This window comes from Nomascus leucogenys, chromosome 15 (genome assembly GCF_006542625.1).
Source record: "Nomascus leucogenys isolate Asia chromosome 15, Asia_NLE_v1, whole genome shotgun sequence".
Taxonomy (NCBI): domain Eukaryota; kingdom Metazoa; phylum Chordata; class Mammalia; order Primates; family Hylobatidae; genus Nomascus; species Nomascus leucogenys.
This window is the reverse complement of record NC_044395.1, coordinates 91,542,037-91,559,103: the sequence shown is the minus strand read 5'-3', so window position 1 is coordinate 91,559,103 and position 17,067 is coordinate 91,542,037. Positions and strand designations below refer to the sequence as shown.

General features: G+C 36.8%; 1 protein-coding gene across 1 annotated transcript in view; it reads left to right on the top strand.

Moving 5' to 3' along the window:
- DCDC1 (doublecortin domain containing 1) overlaps window positions 1-17,067 on the top strand; it is a 451,976-nt gene that overhangs the window by 203,199 nt on the left and 231,710 nt on the right. The window contains 1 exon segment of the mRNA XM_030829012.1: window positions 297-467. Within this exon segment, the coding sequence (XP_030684872.1) occupies window positions 297-467 (171 nt within the window).

Here is a 17,067-nt window from a genome sequence, read left to right as displayed (position 1 = left end):
ACAAACTTGTCAAATGTATATGTTTCTTTTCATATCCAGAGATATTTTTCATTCAACAATTGTAAAGGGCTACCTATCCCATATTATTGAAGTGAAAATGTTAGACATTTTTTCATAAATAAAAGTAGATGTAGGAATGTATATCTCTTTCATTGTTTTTACTTGAGGATAGATCTGTACTCAAATTCTTGTATTGAAGTCATTTTCCCCCCATCAAGCTAGGTACTCAAAAATCTAATAGGTGTGACATCAACAATTACTTCTCGCTAACAACTCTTGTAATTTAACCCCTTCAGGTGAGCAGGCTGATTGATGAATTGCAGACAGCTATCAAAAGCAACAGAGGTCATCTCTGTAAACTTGGCCCCCAATTACAGGCTGAGCAGGAGCAATTCTCCTCTTATGTCTACCAACACATTAAAAGCCTTCCAGCAAACACGCTTGTCCCAGGAGGCCTGCAGCTCAAGGTGGGTGTCATTCTGTGCCTCTCACTGGATTCAGCCAGAGCAGAAGCATTCTGCTCCATTTGAAGACACTTATAACAATGGCACTTAGCTTGAATTTCTTTTAATGTTGTCTTCCTCAAACTGGTAATATTACAAGTGATAATATTATTATTATTCAGGAAATAGATTTTAAAAGAAAATACCTAGAGATCTTTGAAATGTGTATTTATAAGCTTTAACTAGTATTCAATTCAGAAAAGTAATTGTAATGAAGGAATTGCACACTTTTCCAAGAAACAAATTTTTCACAATGATCCTGGTATATTTCAGTTTCTAAAAATAACATTTGGAGAAATGGGCAAGCTTTAATAGTTGACAGACAGTGGCAATAGAAATTGAAGGTGAAAGGCCAGGTGACTGATTGATGTTCAAACTACATTTCCAAGGAAAAGGGTCTGTATTGGATAAGTGTGACACATGTCTGAGTTCACTTGGTAAAATCAATACTTAAGAATATACTGGGAAAAAAGGTGAATTGGTTATTTGTCAGGACAAGATCGCTAAATATCCTCCACTGCTTTGCTATTGCATCTTTGAGAGAGATAAAGAACAACTCATACTTGGCCAAAGTGGTTTTGGTACTGAAAGCTTAGGGAATTTAAATACTTTTGATTTTCATAGCAGACATTCCATGTTAAGTTTGTCAAGTTAATATTGTCCTATAATTTCATATCCTGCATTTCAAGAGATTGTAGTTAGTAAAATTTGAATTACTCAAAGTATGGCCTATTTCCATTTAAGAAATCATGGTTAGTACAACTCGTCATTTCCTTTTGATTATTTTTATGGGTATGTGATAACGTTAGAAGTAAATTATATTTTGATCAACCTTCATCTCTGCAATTCCTCTTTCTTAATATTGTTTTATTCCACAAGTAACATTAGAAACATTATATTTTCGACCTGTAACATTTCTTTTAATGACATTCCTGTGTGTATTTTGAGTGAGAACATTACAATGTAAAAATAGACTTTTTGGGAAATGTAATTTCATGTTAAACATGATAATTTATTTCTCATAGTCTGCTAGTCAGCTAAGGGTTTAGGAAGTGATGTTCAAGACATCAAGGTCAAGGGTTTCTGTAGTGCAGTAGCATTGTTCTTTTCCAGGTTTTTGACTGGATTACAAATCCATTCTGCAATTTTGCAAAGTACTTGCTATTGATTAAGAGAGAAACTAGGTGAGGGAGAGTGGTTGTTTTCTAGAAGGATGCAGCTGCTAAGAAAAAAATAAAAAGGGAGGGGGAAGTGTAGTTGCTTTAATGGCATTCATCCTACTCATTTGTATCAGTAGCTATTCATATGAACTACAGTGTGACTTGGGGAAAAAAAGTGTTTTTTTTTTTTCCCTCAAGTTCACTGCTTATTTCTGAAGAATTTCTATCACTTATACATATTAGCACAAGGGCTGGGTAGCAAATACTTAACTTTAGGATCAGAATTGTCTCTCTTGTATATACTCCCTTTTTTGCATTTTATTTTTATTTTTATTTTTTTTTTGAGTTCTAGGGCACATATGCAGGATGTGCAGGTTTGTTACATAGGTAAACGTGTGCCATAGTGATTTACCGCACTTATCAACCCATCACTTAGGTATTAAGTCCAACATGCATTAGCTCTTTTCCCTAATGCTCTACCCCCCACCCAACTGCCCCTGATGGGCCCCAGTGTGTGTTGATCCCCTCTCTATGTCCATGTGTTCTCATTATTCAGCTCTGACTTATAAGTGAGAATATACAGTGTTTGGTTTTCTGTTCCGCAGTTAGTTTGCTGAGGATAATGGCTTCCAGCTTCATCCATATGCCTGTAAAGGACATGATCTCATTCCTTTTCATGGCTGCATAGTATTCCATGGTGTGTAGGTACCACGTTTTCCTTATCCAGTCTATCATTGGTGCACATTTGGGTTGATTCCATGTCTTTGCTATTGTAAATAGTGTTGCAATGAACATACACATGCATGTATCTTTATAAGAGAATGATTTATATTCCTTTAGGTATATACCCAGTAATGAGATGCTGGATCAAATGGTATTTCCAGTTCTAAATCTTTGAGGAATCACCACACTGTCTTCCACAATGGTTGAACTAATTTACATTCCCACTAACAGTGTAAAAGTGTTCCTATTTCTTTGCAACCTTGCCAGCATCTATCTTTTCTTGACTTTTTAATAATCACCATTCTGACGGGCATGAGATGGCATCTCACTGTGGTTTTGATTTGCATTTCTCTAACGATCAGTGATGTTAAGCTTTTTTTCATATGTTTATTGGCCACATGTATGTCTTTTTTTAAAGAATTGTCTGTTCATATCCTTTGCCCAGTTTTTAATGGGGTTGTTTTTTCTTGCAAATTTGCTTAAGTTCCATGTAAATTGTGGATATTAGACCTTTGTCAGATGGATAGATTGCAAAAATTTTCTCCTATTCTGTAGGTTGTCTGTTTGTGCTGATGATAGTTTCTTTTGCTGTGCAGAAGCTCTTTAGTTTAATTAGATCCCATTTGTCAATTTTTGCTTTTGTTGTGATTGCTTTTGGTGATTTCATCATAAAATCTTTGCCCATGCCTGTATCCTGCTTGGTATTGCCTAGATTTTCTTCTAAGGTTTTTATAGTTTTGGGTTTTATAGTTAAGTATTTAATCCATCTGAGTTTTTTGTATAAGGTGTAAGGAAGGGATCCAGTTTCAATTTCCTCCTATGGTTAGCCAGTTCTTACAGCACCATTTATTGAATAGGGAATCTTTTCCCCATTGCTTGTTTTTGTCAAGTTTGTCAAAGATCAGATAGTTGTAGGTGTGTGGCCTTATTTCTGAGTTCCGTATTCTGTTCCATTGGTCTACATGTCTGTTTTTGTACCAGTACCATGCTGTTTTGGTTACTGTAGCCTTGTAGTATAGTTTGAAGTCGGGTAGCATGATGCCTCCTGCTTTCTTCTTTTTAGATTGTCCTGAGTGTACAAGCTCTTTTTTGGTTCCATATGAATTTTAAAATAGTTTTTTCTAATTCTGTGAAGAATGTCAATGGTAATTTAATGGGAATAGAATTGAATCTATAAATTGCTTTGGGGAGTATGGCTGGTTCAACATACACAAATCAATAAACATAATTCACCATATAAACAGAACTAAAGACAAAAACCACGTGATTATCTCAAGAGACGCAGAAAATGCCTTCGATAAAATTCAACATCCCTTTATGTTAAAAACTCTCAATAAACTGGGTATTGAAGGAATGTATCTCAAAATAATAAGAGCCATTCATGACAAACCCACAGCCAGTATCATACTCAATGGGCAAAAGCTGGAAGCATTCGCCTTGAAAACTGGTACAAGACAAGGATGCCTTCACTCACCGCTCTTATTCACTCCCTTTTAATGTGCTTTAAAATACTTTCCATACCAGCAAACAAAAGAGGAAATTTACATATGCAAAGAAGCCATGTTGTTGTGTTTGTTTAGATTCACTATGCTGTCTAGTAAAGTAGCCACTAGTCACGTATGGCTACTTAAATTTTAATTTTAATTAATTAAAATTAAAAAAATATTTTTCTAGTGGTTTCCCAGGACTTTCCTTATTTTAGCACTAAAAAGCCTGCATCCAGCAAACCAAGATGGTTGGTCACCCTGGTCTTTTCTCCAGAATTCTTTCTCCCACATCCCAGGCATTCTCTTTTTATGATTTTTTTCGCCTATGAAGTACTCAGCTCCATTTGCTTCTGCTTCCTCTCTTCTCAGGTTTCTCCTTTGCAACATCTAGCTTCTCTCAGAAAATAAGTTCCTCTTCCACATCTCAAGAAACCTGGATATCAGCCCCATTCTCAGGCTTAGAAAAATGACATGGCTGCATGTTAGAATCTTCTGGAGGTATTTTTTTTTTTTTTAAGATACCAATGTTCCCATCCACAGATATTTGACTTAATTGGTTTCCTGTGCTAAGACTAACTTTTACCAGTTTGCAGGCACTGATTAAGTTTTCAGGAATTTTGTAAGCCAGTTGTTTTATATAGTCATCATTTAAAAATCATATAAATTTACAATGAAATAGGTCATACACTTCACTTCCTAATTTTTAAATTACATTTTAGTATTACCTATTCTCTTGAAGTTATTTAGACCTATTGTGTTTGTTTAGTGTAAACACTGTATAATAGCGTGTGCTACCGTGCGTTTCTTCCTAAAGTTTATTTTCAGTGGTGGCTTGTTGTATCTGAAAATTGGTTGTGGTCAGAGTATTTATAAAATAGAAATTGGCAAATACTATAAATGAGGGCTTGATTTCATGTTTTATTGATTGTCTAGACTAGGGAGTTGAAATACCACATACTATGGGCCAAATCTGCCTGTTTTTTTTTGTAAATACAGTTTTACTGGAATATAGCGACACCTATATGTTTGTGTATTGTCTATGGCTGCTTTTATATTACCAGGCAGAGTGGAGAACATATGACTTGAAAAGCCTAAAGTATTTATTATTGGGCCCTTTAAAGAAAAGTTTGTTGATCTGTGGTCTAGATTTAAGTATGTGACAGAAAATATTCACAATGCAGATTAAATTCAAAAGTGCAAAATTTCTGTGTGTTGCATTGTGAATAGCACAAAAATTGAAATATTCTTCCAGTATATGGAAACCATTATCTGATTCAGCAAAGAACTTGCCCATGTCATTGATTAACAAGAGCAGTCCTACATATGTCTTGTTTCATTTTTGTCTTATCAACATGGATGAAAATATTAATCAACATTCGGGTCAGAACAACACTCATTTCTCAGTTGCAACCATAGGATGGATGTGGATATAAGACTTGGCAAAAATCAGTGAAACCACTCTTGAGAATGAGTTGGCTATGTAGAATTTACAATAAAAAGTATTAGATATTTTATTATTATTTGAAAATTATATGTTATGTCATCCTCATATCAGCAGAATTTATAATAATCACCCCCTTCCTTAAGCAGGTTGCTAAACATTTACTAGCATATCTTCAGGTGTGGTGCAAGCATCAGCATTTTTTCAAAAGCTCCCAAATGATTTTATTGTATAGGCAGGACTGACAATCATAGCAAGATTACCAAAGCAGCTTTTTAAGCACAACCAATAGCACCCCACAAAGAAATTCTCATTCCAGTTGCTAAGTAGCTAAAACTTTTCTCTATACTTTTATATCAGTAAAATAAGAAAGGCTAGCAGTAAAATCATTTGTACCAAAATTGTGAGAGTGACAAATATCTTAGAATTCGTGATGGTGGTGGTGGGAATTCTGTATATCCTCTCAGGTGGGGAGAACTTGCTAATTCCAACTGAAGACACATGGAGCAAAGGCTGCAGTGTACCATCTTGCATTAATTCCAGAATCAACTCTTATCAGTTACCTAGCTAACCCTCTAAATTCCCATGGGTGCATATGGAATGGCCTACCTTCCTTTGGACACCATCTCTAACTCAGTTACCTCTGACTCACTGTGGGCAAGGGCCACATCTTTTCTGATTATGAACAACTTTATCCCACCTTGTGGCATGTACTATCATAGAGTGTTAAATGACTTATCAATAAACAAATATATTTTCCATTTATAACTGAACTTACTCTAACTTACATAGCCCTAGTAAAGCATTTTTCCTGTTTTCTGTTCATTTTAATCTTAGAAAGTATTTGACAAAAAATAAATGGGGATGATTATCTTTCTAATCTTCATTTCATGATTTTCATCACTCTGTTACATATATATGTAAGCTCGCAGCTCAACTTCAAGAATCAAAATAATGTATTGTAGCCAACATCATCTTCTAGAGCAGTGGTCTCAACCAAGGGCTGGAGGCAAGGTGCAATTCAAAATCCTCTGGGCTGCTTTTTCATATTGTATATGGTGTTCTTAACCTCTTCACTGAGCTTTTCATCCTTATCACATCTTGCATTGATCAGTGAACAATAGCAGCTTTTGGTTCGGTCTTAACATTAGAAAATCACCTCTTAAAAGGACACTGTTTCTGTGTTCCATATTGCCTCACTCCCATTTTTGCAATCATGTGACATAATACAGTGACAAGTTTAATGGGCATACAAGATAAAAAACTGGGAGCAGCCTCTGCGTGGATGCTCATTTCTGCCATAGGAAAGTTCCTTGTTTTAAAAAAAATTGAAACATAACACCATTTGAGGAATTTTAGGGAAGAGTTTTATCACCTGTAATTTCATTGTTCCTAATGATCATTGTCACCTTTCATGTCATTTTCATGTGCACTCATATATTCTATATAGTCACAACCACAATTTATTTGTATTTGTACTCCAGTACTTTCTCCTGCCATCAAATCGTAGCACCTTGTAGGTTGAAAATTTCTTACTGTTTTTACCATCAGTGGTTACACTCAATGTGCACCATCATCTACAAAGCCCTTCAGGCAACAAGTGTTTTGGAGCAATTTCTTACTATTCTAAACTTTCTCTTACCCCTTATTCCCTGTCACTGCCACTACCCCCAGTCTCTTTGAGAACATCTGCTAGAGCCATGGCTCAGTGACTTCTGCCTTCCTAGTCTTGTTCTTTCCATGCAACTCCTCCTCCTCTTCATCCCCATGGAAATGTCAGCAATGTTAGCATTTCCCTGGGAGAGCAGGAAAGAAAGGATTGATAGGAAGGGGTATTAGCAAATCTATAGGGGGATGGTGAGTGGAAAAGCTAGTAGGAAGGTGGCTGATTGTGACAGAGAATTGATGAGCAAGGAGAATGTGTGATGTCTGAGTAGGTGGGAGAAAGCATGGGGGAATGAGAGGAAGATGAGTACAGGCACATCCTTTCAGTGGAATTAGTGCATTTCACACACAATTGGTCAGTTTTTCTATTTGCTGCCAGTAGAGGCAGATCCAGTTTCTGTGGGACCTAGAGCTTGTCAAGTTTGGGAGCCAGCTTGGGGTGGGGAGCTCTCTTTGAAATTAGGTCTGGAAGTGAATATTTATTTAGAACGAGAAAGTAAATCGCAACAAATCAAGGAGTATTGGCAGTTCAGGCTCTTTCTTCTGGGTCTTTTTTAGGTAGCTCATCAGAAATACTTACACAGAAGTATTTTATGACAACTTCCAGAACTCTTAGGACCTAGAATGTCTCTAATCTTCATTAACTTCACTTAAATCCACTCTGACCATGAGCAAGAGAAATATGGTGGAATTTAGTAACCTGGATAATAACAAGATTCATAGCACTCTGATTTGGAGATATTTTTAGGCTTTCTATTTTTATATTGTTTAGTTATAGTGTTCTCTTCTATTGTAAGTAAATTTAAGCTTTGTTAAAGGGATAATTCAGAGATTTCTTTTTTAAAGGATGTCTTCATCCAGCATCTAGTTCATCATCCAGGTTGTATGCATCTAACAATTTTTATTCTGCCAATGACAGAAAGGAGGAAGATTTTAAATGAATAGTCCAGTAAATCCACATATTATCAAATACCCTTGTCCAGAAGACATTGTGCTAGGAACTGTGGGAAGATGCAGAGAAGCATAGAACACCTTTTTGGCCCGAGGCCACGATTATTTTCTTTTCTTTTTTTTTTGAAACGGAGTCTCGCTGTCGCCCAGGCTGGAGTGCAGTGGCGCGATCTCCGCTCACTGCAGGCTCCGCCTCCCGGGTTCACGCCATTCTCCTGCCCCAGCCTCTCCGAGTAGCTGGGACTACAGGCGCCCGCCACCTCGCCCGGCTAATTTTTTGTATTTTTAGTAGAGACGGGGTTTCACCGTGGTCTCCACCTCCTGACCTCGTGATCCTCCCGCCTCGGCCTCCCAAAGTGCTGGGATTACAGGCGTGAGCCACTGTGCCCAGCCAAGCCACGATTATTTTCATACAATTGAAAACAATATGACAACACTATGAACAGATTAGCAAAACCAATCTGTTCATCTTCTTACCTTTTTACTACAATTCCATTATTTTAAGTTCCCAGGCCTCTTTATATTTTGAAAATGGGCTAATTTGGTTGGTAACAGAAAACATGTGACTTTCCTATGCATTGAATACTTAAATTTATTCTTTGAATGGCACAAAAGCACCATGAAATAAGTTGAGATTTGCCTTCTATTTTGTGGTCATTTTTTAAAAAGTTTAAAGTTTCCATTCATTTGTACTAATAGAAAGCTTATTTTAATATTTAGGAATCTATGGAACGATTAAATGATAACTGAGGTCAGTTGCACATGAAAGTGTGACAAGATTTTTTTTTGGTTGGTGTTTTCACTGTTCTATGTGCATATTACGTTATTTCCATTGTACATTCCTTGATCCTTATCTTTCTTATTTAACCACTTTTCCTAAACATGTATTTATAACCCCTAGGATGCTCTGTTATGTCACCTAAGTTATTTGGGTAAACAATGGGAAACAAATTTAGGATATGGCCTAGGTACTAGTAGTAAAACATGCCAACTTTGCGTTCATTTGAAAAGGAATTGTGGTGAGAGTAGCAAAATTGGAATATTCAAGGTGATTGTGATTTCGAGAACATTCACTAAAGGTTGGGCAAAATGTAATGAAGATGATCAATTTTCATATGTAGGTTTTACGATAGTAGGCAAATATTGGACTATCCCTTTTAAAGGCAAAGAAACTGAGATCCTAGGAAGGCTTTACACAGCTCATGTGATAGCTAATTAGCTGCAGGTGCTAAAATCTCCCGACTCTTCTTTGCAGCGCTCTTTTCCATCTTGCCACAACCTTTTCTTCCTCCTGTCCTTATTGGCCCCCTCCTCCTCCTCCTTGTGGATTTTGGGGGGGAAATGCCAGTATATTCATCCTAGCTTATTTTCTGACAGGCATATGCAGTCAGGTGTAAATCTCTGTAGGAAGATACAATCTTCCTTTTCAAGATCTGCTGAAGAGAAAAACTGCGTCTGTATCAAAATCAGGGAAGGGCAATTGGTCTGGGCATTAGCTCCCATGCAGTGCCTGTTGTAATGAGACAGGCTTTCCCTGCGCAGGCCTGACATCCTAGAAGGTGCCCAGAGAATTGCCAGGTGGGCAGTCAGCGGGAAAAGTCCACAGGCCAGAGCTGTACTACTGTCCCAGCAGTTATTCGGACTAAATGCAACCACTGAACCTTACTGTTGCAGGCACACACTCTCTCTCGGGGAGATTGTCCTTCTCCATAGCAGTTAATTTGTTTTTACCTCTCAATTAGCTTTTTCACAGAGTGTTTGATATGCTCAAGTTGCTGAGATTCCTTTCCTACATATGTTCCCGTCCCCTGGATTACCCACTGACATCTATGTTAGTCTGACTCACCATGAACGTTATCGAGCATAAATTCTTCATTTGAACATAAATGAATGCAGATTTTCTCGTAATTGAAGATGGGGTGATGAATTTACACCTATTTAAGATTCTACTTAGTTTTGATTGTGTTTTATGATGAAAAAAATGGATTACTTCTTAAAATGTAAGTGTTTTATTATAGATAGTAAGCTTTTGTACAGCTTTTAGTTTCTCAGGATACTTATTCACTTTAGGGGAAAATTATGTTTACAGGCATGTTTGATATAAAGAAATGAAACTGAATGGCAGTAAAAACGTACACTCTTTCCAAGGATAAGAATATGATCTATAAGGCTGATAATTTGGGGGAAGTTTGATGATTTAGTTTATATTGAATCCTACAATGTTCATATCTCCCAGTAAAATAAAATTTGAGGGGCACGTGACTATGTTTTTCTCATCCAAAAAACCACTGACTTTCTATAAAAATAAATATATTGGTGCCAGGAAACTCCAAAAACCTTTATTTACCAAGCTTTTTTTTACAAAATACATCATACTCAGCTACTGACAGGACCCACATGCCTGATATTTTAATCCCAATTAAATATAATTTTAGGGATTAAGTTAATTTAGACAAAGTGAAATCCTTGTTACAATTCTTCTTGAGATATTCTCATTTATAAAGGGCTTATTGAAATTACTTGGCTTAGGACATGACACACAAGCAAATTTCCTTTGCCACTGTCTTCTGGAAAGTTTTGAACATTTTCATATATTGAACTTAGAATTGCAATTGGATACAAATTGATTTTTTTTTGCAGAAACATATGCCTTATTTTGGAAATGTTGTCAATAGTCACAGAAAAATGGGGTAAGAGTATTTAAAAAAATATTATAAGAAAACAATGGAAAGTGAGTTTAGATACTTACAAGGAAGGAATGTGGGCCCACTCCCAAGGTCACTGTGAAGCTGATGAGGGCCATTTTATAGGAGTCTCCTTTGGCCCTTCCTCTGCTCCAGCCCTCCATTAGGGCTGGCAGATAACCCAGGCTCTTAATACCACCCTTTGTTCAAAACTTGCTCTTAGGAAAGAGACATGCCATACTTTGTTTTGAGCTAAGATAGTAGTTCAGAATTTTTTTTTTTCTGAAATCAAAATTCTTTCTTGGAATCTACTATGTAAAATAGATAAAAGTAGGATCTACTCCGTTTGAAGCCAGGATAGTGGCTGCTTCCACATAGTCACTCATCAGATCTGATTCCCCATGTGAAACCACTGTCGCCCAACCCCCTAATCCCAGCCATACCCTAGGCCTCTGAGGGGTACCAGGAAGCTGAGATTGAAAATTACAGCCTTAGAGGATCAATAACCAATGAGGCTGAATATAATTTCCCCTCATGCAGCTGTGGCATTTTATTTGTGACAAAGGAGTGAATCTCTAACTGAAATTTCAAGTATTGGCAAGTTGGTGGGAGAGATATTTTGAGGTTAGAGTCTTTGGGCTCACTCCTAAAATCCTACCCCATAGGCAGCCATCTACTTTACATACTTCGAAATGGTGAGCTCTGCTGCACCTTACGATGGAATTTTAAAATATCTCTTTCCAAAAAGTTATTTTCTTTGGTATGCCTTTTCTGGGCTTAAAAAAAAATTGATTGTTGGTCCAGTTACCATTTAGATTGATGAAGTTTAAGAATTATGTAATTTGTTTTCACTTAAGTGCATTTTCATTTCCTGGGACAAAATTTAGTGGCTCCTTACTTGTTAAATAATATTTAAAGACATATGTATTAGGCATTAAAACACTTTTTCTTATATAATATATAGCATAAAAATATGAATTTTTAATTAAATTTTTGTTGCCAGAATCCCATAATTTTAATATTTGGTTTGTCATTATCACTTTGAATATTAAAATTAGACAAGTTTACTGTTTGATTTAAACCGTATCATATATTTGAGAAAATATCAAAAATATGGATATTCTAAAAACCATCCTGCAAGTCTATAAAAATGGAAAAAGTAGTACATGTATTTTATTTAGTGTACATATAATGTTAATTGAGTTAGAAGTGATTTTCTGTACTTGAAAGTTACTTTGAATTCTGGTTGGATAAATATTTTTTTCATGGCTAATTAGCTTCTTACATAAGAAAAATATTTCACTTTAATTTTTGTATTCTTTGATTTAGGTAAAAACTCAACTATATAATATTTTTCTATGCCTTTAAAATTTTTCATTTCAATTTTCATATATTAGAGCTTCTAATATTAATTTTGATATCTATAGTTAAAAATGTCATTGGACTTGATTTCTAAAGATTTCCCTGCCCCTTATGAGTAGATGTGCCTTGGTGAAGTCACTCAATCTTTCTGAGAGTCACCTGTAAAATCCAGTTGTTTTGAGTATTGAGTTCATGTAGGTGACAGTGTGTCCTGCACTCTGACCTACCATGCGTGTGTGGAGTGGATGTTGTGCCACACTGCCCAGACTCCCTCTAAGGACTGAGATACCTATCCCCTCCCCACTGCCACAGCTATATCCTTCTTAGATAATTGCCCTCAGTGTAAATGAGCTGCTTCTCCCAAGATTAGGCTCCCAGCCTCGGGGCAGCCTGCATCCAACATTTGGTTGGTACACAGATGCAAAGGCATGTCTCCCTTTTCTTAATCCTGAACAACCTTAAGTGCCTTCCCAGTTCTACAGCTCCCACCAGAGGCACTTGCTTTGCCCCTCTGCTCATTGTTTCGCTCATTCCCTCACCAACGTTGGTCCTGAGGGAGTTCCCAGTAAACTTCCTGCAGGCACATCTTGGTCTCAGGGTCAGTTTCAGGGGTCCCCAGTCCAAGACAACATGTAAGTTAACCTTGTATGTTCACGATGTGTTTAATTATGTTCACCTGAAATATGCAAGATAGTTTTGTGTGGCTATTTTATATTCCTTTCCTTCACCAGACCTCTAGTAATAAATCCTGTTACAGTATGGCCAACGAACTTTGGCAACACACTGCGGTGTCATTTTTCTATTATTGCCTCTTGACAGCATTGCATCCTGAGACATTTTGAAGCTTAGGTGTTTGGCCTTCTGCTCACGCACAGAAGAGCTTCCTGGGTGGTCTGCCCAGTGGTTATGGAGAGTTTGGGAACCTGCTGTTCCCCCACAGCTAGTTCTTAACCAGACTTATAGCATTAAAGGCTAGACAATAGTACTGAACTAGGCCTTGCACAAGTCCTTAAATTGATGTCATAAGTGATTACAGGCAAGCTCATCAAAGAAGCACATTGGCTCATAACTGCCCATTCAGGTCAGTTTTCACTATATAGTTTAAGTTTCCCTATATAGTTTAAGTCACTGCCTCTAAAATCTTCACAGTCAATAAAATGTTTTTAGTACTTTGTTGACATTTTTATGCCTTCACAAATACTCTCCATGAACAGTTACATTTACGTTGATTTATTTACATCCATAAATGCAAACATAATGTTTCTGAAATATTAACCTACCTACAAATTGTATTTCCCAGTCCTGCTAATAAACAAAGAAGCAAATAGCATAACTCTGACAGAACAACAGAAACTGCCCATTTCTCAGCATATCAATTGTTACTACTCTGGTTTGAGCCACTGTCAACCCTGGCTTCGGATTGCCTTTGCCTCCTACAGTCTACTCCAAGGCAGCAGCCATAACGATCCTTTCAAAAAATGTGTTAATAAGTCAGATCCTTTTACCACATTATTCCAAACCTGGCAATGACTCCCCATTTCATTCTCTATGCCTTACCGCTCTGATTTCTTATTTACTTTCTCTCCGCATCACTCTGCTCCAGTCACAGTAGCTTCCTTACAGTTCCTGGAACATACTGGACACATCCCTGTCTTGCTTCATTGCTCTGGCAGCTCTCTCTGTGTGCAGTACTCTTCTCCCTGTGTTCTGTTGGGCTAACTCTTTTACCTCTAAATCTTTGCTCAAATGTTTTCCCTCTTTGAGGCTTATCCAGATCACCCATTTCATATGATGACCAGCACATCCATCACACTCCTTGATCCCAGGCCTGTATCCCCCTGCCCTGATGTATTTTTTTCTCCTTTACATAGCACCACCTTCTAACCTACACAGGGTGCATTTACCATGACGCTAATGAAACTTAAGCTTTAGGGCCCCTTCCCTGCATAATTCCTGTAAAATTTGCAATTGTAATGTATTTTAACTATAATTGGTTAACCCTATTGTCTCTTTCCACTTCAATTTCTTCTCTTTCATACCCTCTCTTATACCACGTGATTTTGAAATGACTGCACACATTTTCGAGGTATGACTAAGGAGAAATTGAATTAGGGATACACTGAGTTGGGTGTAGTGGAATCTAGTTAGTGTTTTGCAGTCACTTCTCTATATAGCTCAGTTAGTACTAGCCATTTTGGTATGGAAAGAGCTTCTGGGGAGATAGCTACTGCCTGTTGACCTTATAGTGTGCTGTTTTCTGATTGGTGCACTAGAGTGCCTGGCACCAAAAGTATGCGGGTGGGTGGTGGAAGAGAAACATGGTGTGAAATTAACAGAGCCAATTAATTCGTAGAATATTTTTCCACATTTTACAGCTCATATTTTAAAGAAATCTGATTGAGGTTTTCCAAAATGTGGCATCAATCCTAAAACTTTTAATGAAATGACCAATGAAGTTGTGATGCCAAAAGAAACTTCTAATCAAGAATAATCTTTTCTTATTAACCATGCTAGAGATAAGGCCAGATTATCTTTTGATTCTCTCTATAGAAAATGTTACAGACGATGGGGTTATGCCCTGCCCAAATGTCCATCAATGATAGACTGAATTAACAAAATGTGGTACATATACACCATGGAATACTATGCAGCCATAAAAAAGGATGAGTTCATGTCCTTTGTAGGGACATGGATGAAGCTGGAAACCATCATTCTGAGCAAACTATTGCAAGGACAGAAAACCAAACACCGCATGTTCTCACTCATAGGTGGGAATTGAACGATGAGAATACTTGGACACAGGGTGGGGAACACCACACACTGGGGCCTGTCATTGGGTGGGGGGAGGGGGGAGGGATAGCATTAGGAGATATACCTAATGTAAATGACGAGTTAATGGGTGCAGCACACCAACATGGCACATGTATACATATGTAACAAACATGCACGTTGTGCACATATACCCTAGAACTTAAAGTAAAAAAAAACAACAACAAAAAAGAAAATGTTACAGAATTACTATATGAAGAGGTGATCAAACACAATGCAGTAAAAAATGTACTTTGGATAGTTAATGAAAATATTTTGTGACTTTTCCTGAATTTTTAATGTTTTTGCTATGTGTCAGCTTTTTAAATCTGTGTAAGTTGTTTTCTTATTCTGAGTATTTCATAACTAGTTTTGCATTTGTAGTTTTGCATTGTTTTTGTTAAAGAAGACCCACCAAATTATATAAACTTCAGGTCTCACAAGATCCAGGTGTACCCCGAATATGCTATATGATTTACTCATTTGTTGTGTTCTGCTTATTGCTTATTGTCGGTCCTCCCTCTACTCCAGCACAGGGTAGACACATTGAGAGCAGGAATCTTAGTTCACTGATGCTTTTTAAGTTCCTGAACAGTGCTTGACACATGGTAGGCACTCAATAAATATTTGTTGAGTGAATGAATTTACATTACAATGAAACTTCGGTGTTAATCTAATTTAGTTTAGCTTAAGAAAAGTCAATATTGACATGAAGGAAAGTAAAAAGACTGTGGTGCATAAAAAACACTCTCTTGAAACTCTGTACTTTGTGTTGCTAAGGGCATAGAAGTAACTTATTCCTATTTCTACATGTTTCTTCAGTAGTTGTTAGCTGCTATGTTTTTCAACAGGATCTACATCATTATTTTTTAGGTTCTATGACCTTATTCCTTGGGACCCAAGGCTAGCCTCAGCTGGCTTTCTGCATCATCCCACTCCAAGGGTGAGAATTTAATTTTAGAGCTGTAGGGAGGTGAGGCCATGCAGAGAGCCACTGGGAAGCCAATACAGCAGCTGATTTTTCTTAAGCAAAGAATTGGGCAGGAGGAAAATAAAGGTAGACTACTTTTAATTTTCCTGTATCTAAGTCAATCATAGAAACTCTCTCTTTAGAGAGCTATCTTTGTTTAAACATTGGATATTGGAAATAAAAATATTCCTCAGGCAAAGGAGGAATAAGTAAATAAATATATTTTGTTATATATATTGAATTTTAAGAATTTTAAAAATAGGCATATTAATATAGAGCTTAAAAACCAGAGCTGAGCTTTAAGAAAAACGGAATCTCATAAGATTTCAGTTTGGAGAATTTTTAGGTTTTTGGACACACAGTGAAAACACATTATATGTATGACTAGTGGAGGGCAGCCTCCCTTCACTTAAGCATCTAAACTTTTATATAACCACTAAAACATCTCTTTTTTTTATGCCCTTGTAGGATTTGCGGAGGTCATAGCCAATTTTTATTTTTATTTTTGAGAACACTTTTCTGGACGTAGAAGGGAAGCCTTATTATCAGCAGTGAAGAAAGTAGTGAGCTAATGAAGGTATTAGGTGTTGACCAAGACCTCTCTGCTTTCTCAGGTTAGCAGTTAGCACTTGGCACTGCTGTTTTCTAGAATATAATTTGCTGCACTCTGACTCCATGTCTAGCAAGTCTCAACAAAGGAACATCAATAAGTTCTCCAAACTGAGCTTTTGTCAACACTAACCTTGTAGAATACATGCCACCTAGAATTGTGACCTTCATTGCTAAATTTCTCTGTTGCTTAAGAGTTTTGTTCCAAAGTTGAGCCCTGAAGAGATTATGGGGACAGTAAGAGTCTTTTCCCACATTATGTTCCATAGGTTTGCAGGCGAAAGTTGGATTTTCAAGGTTCCTTGGAAAAGTAGAGAGTTTTTTTTACTCAGAATTGTATCTTTACTCAGGATTATTACTTAAAAATAATCCTCAGTGCACCAAGGCTGAAAGCTGAAGGGTCTCGACTGGACTGTCAGTAGCTCAATGAACGTCACTGACTGGAATGAAACCTACAATTGTTGACATTACTACTCTTTTTATTTTTCTTTTTTTATGACTAAAGGCTGAGGAAGTGTTTTTGAAACACATTATTTCTAAAACCAGGTTGAGACAATTAAATACATTTCAAAAACTTTCTCAAAAAATATAAAAAAAGTAGTTTTTTTTCATTTTTAAATAAATATTCTCCCAAATTATCTTCTCTGGAAATAGCACTAGAAATAAATAAAATGGCTCTGCTGATGTGATGGGCATATCAGAGA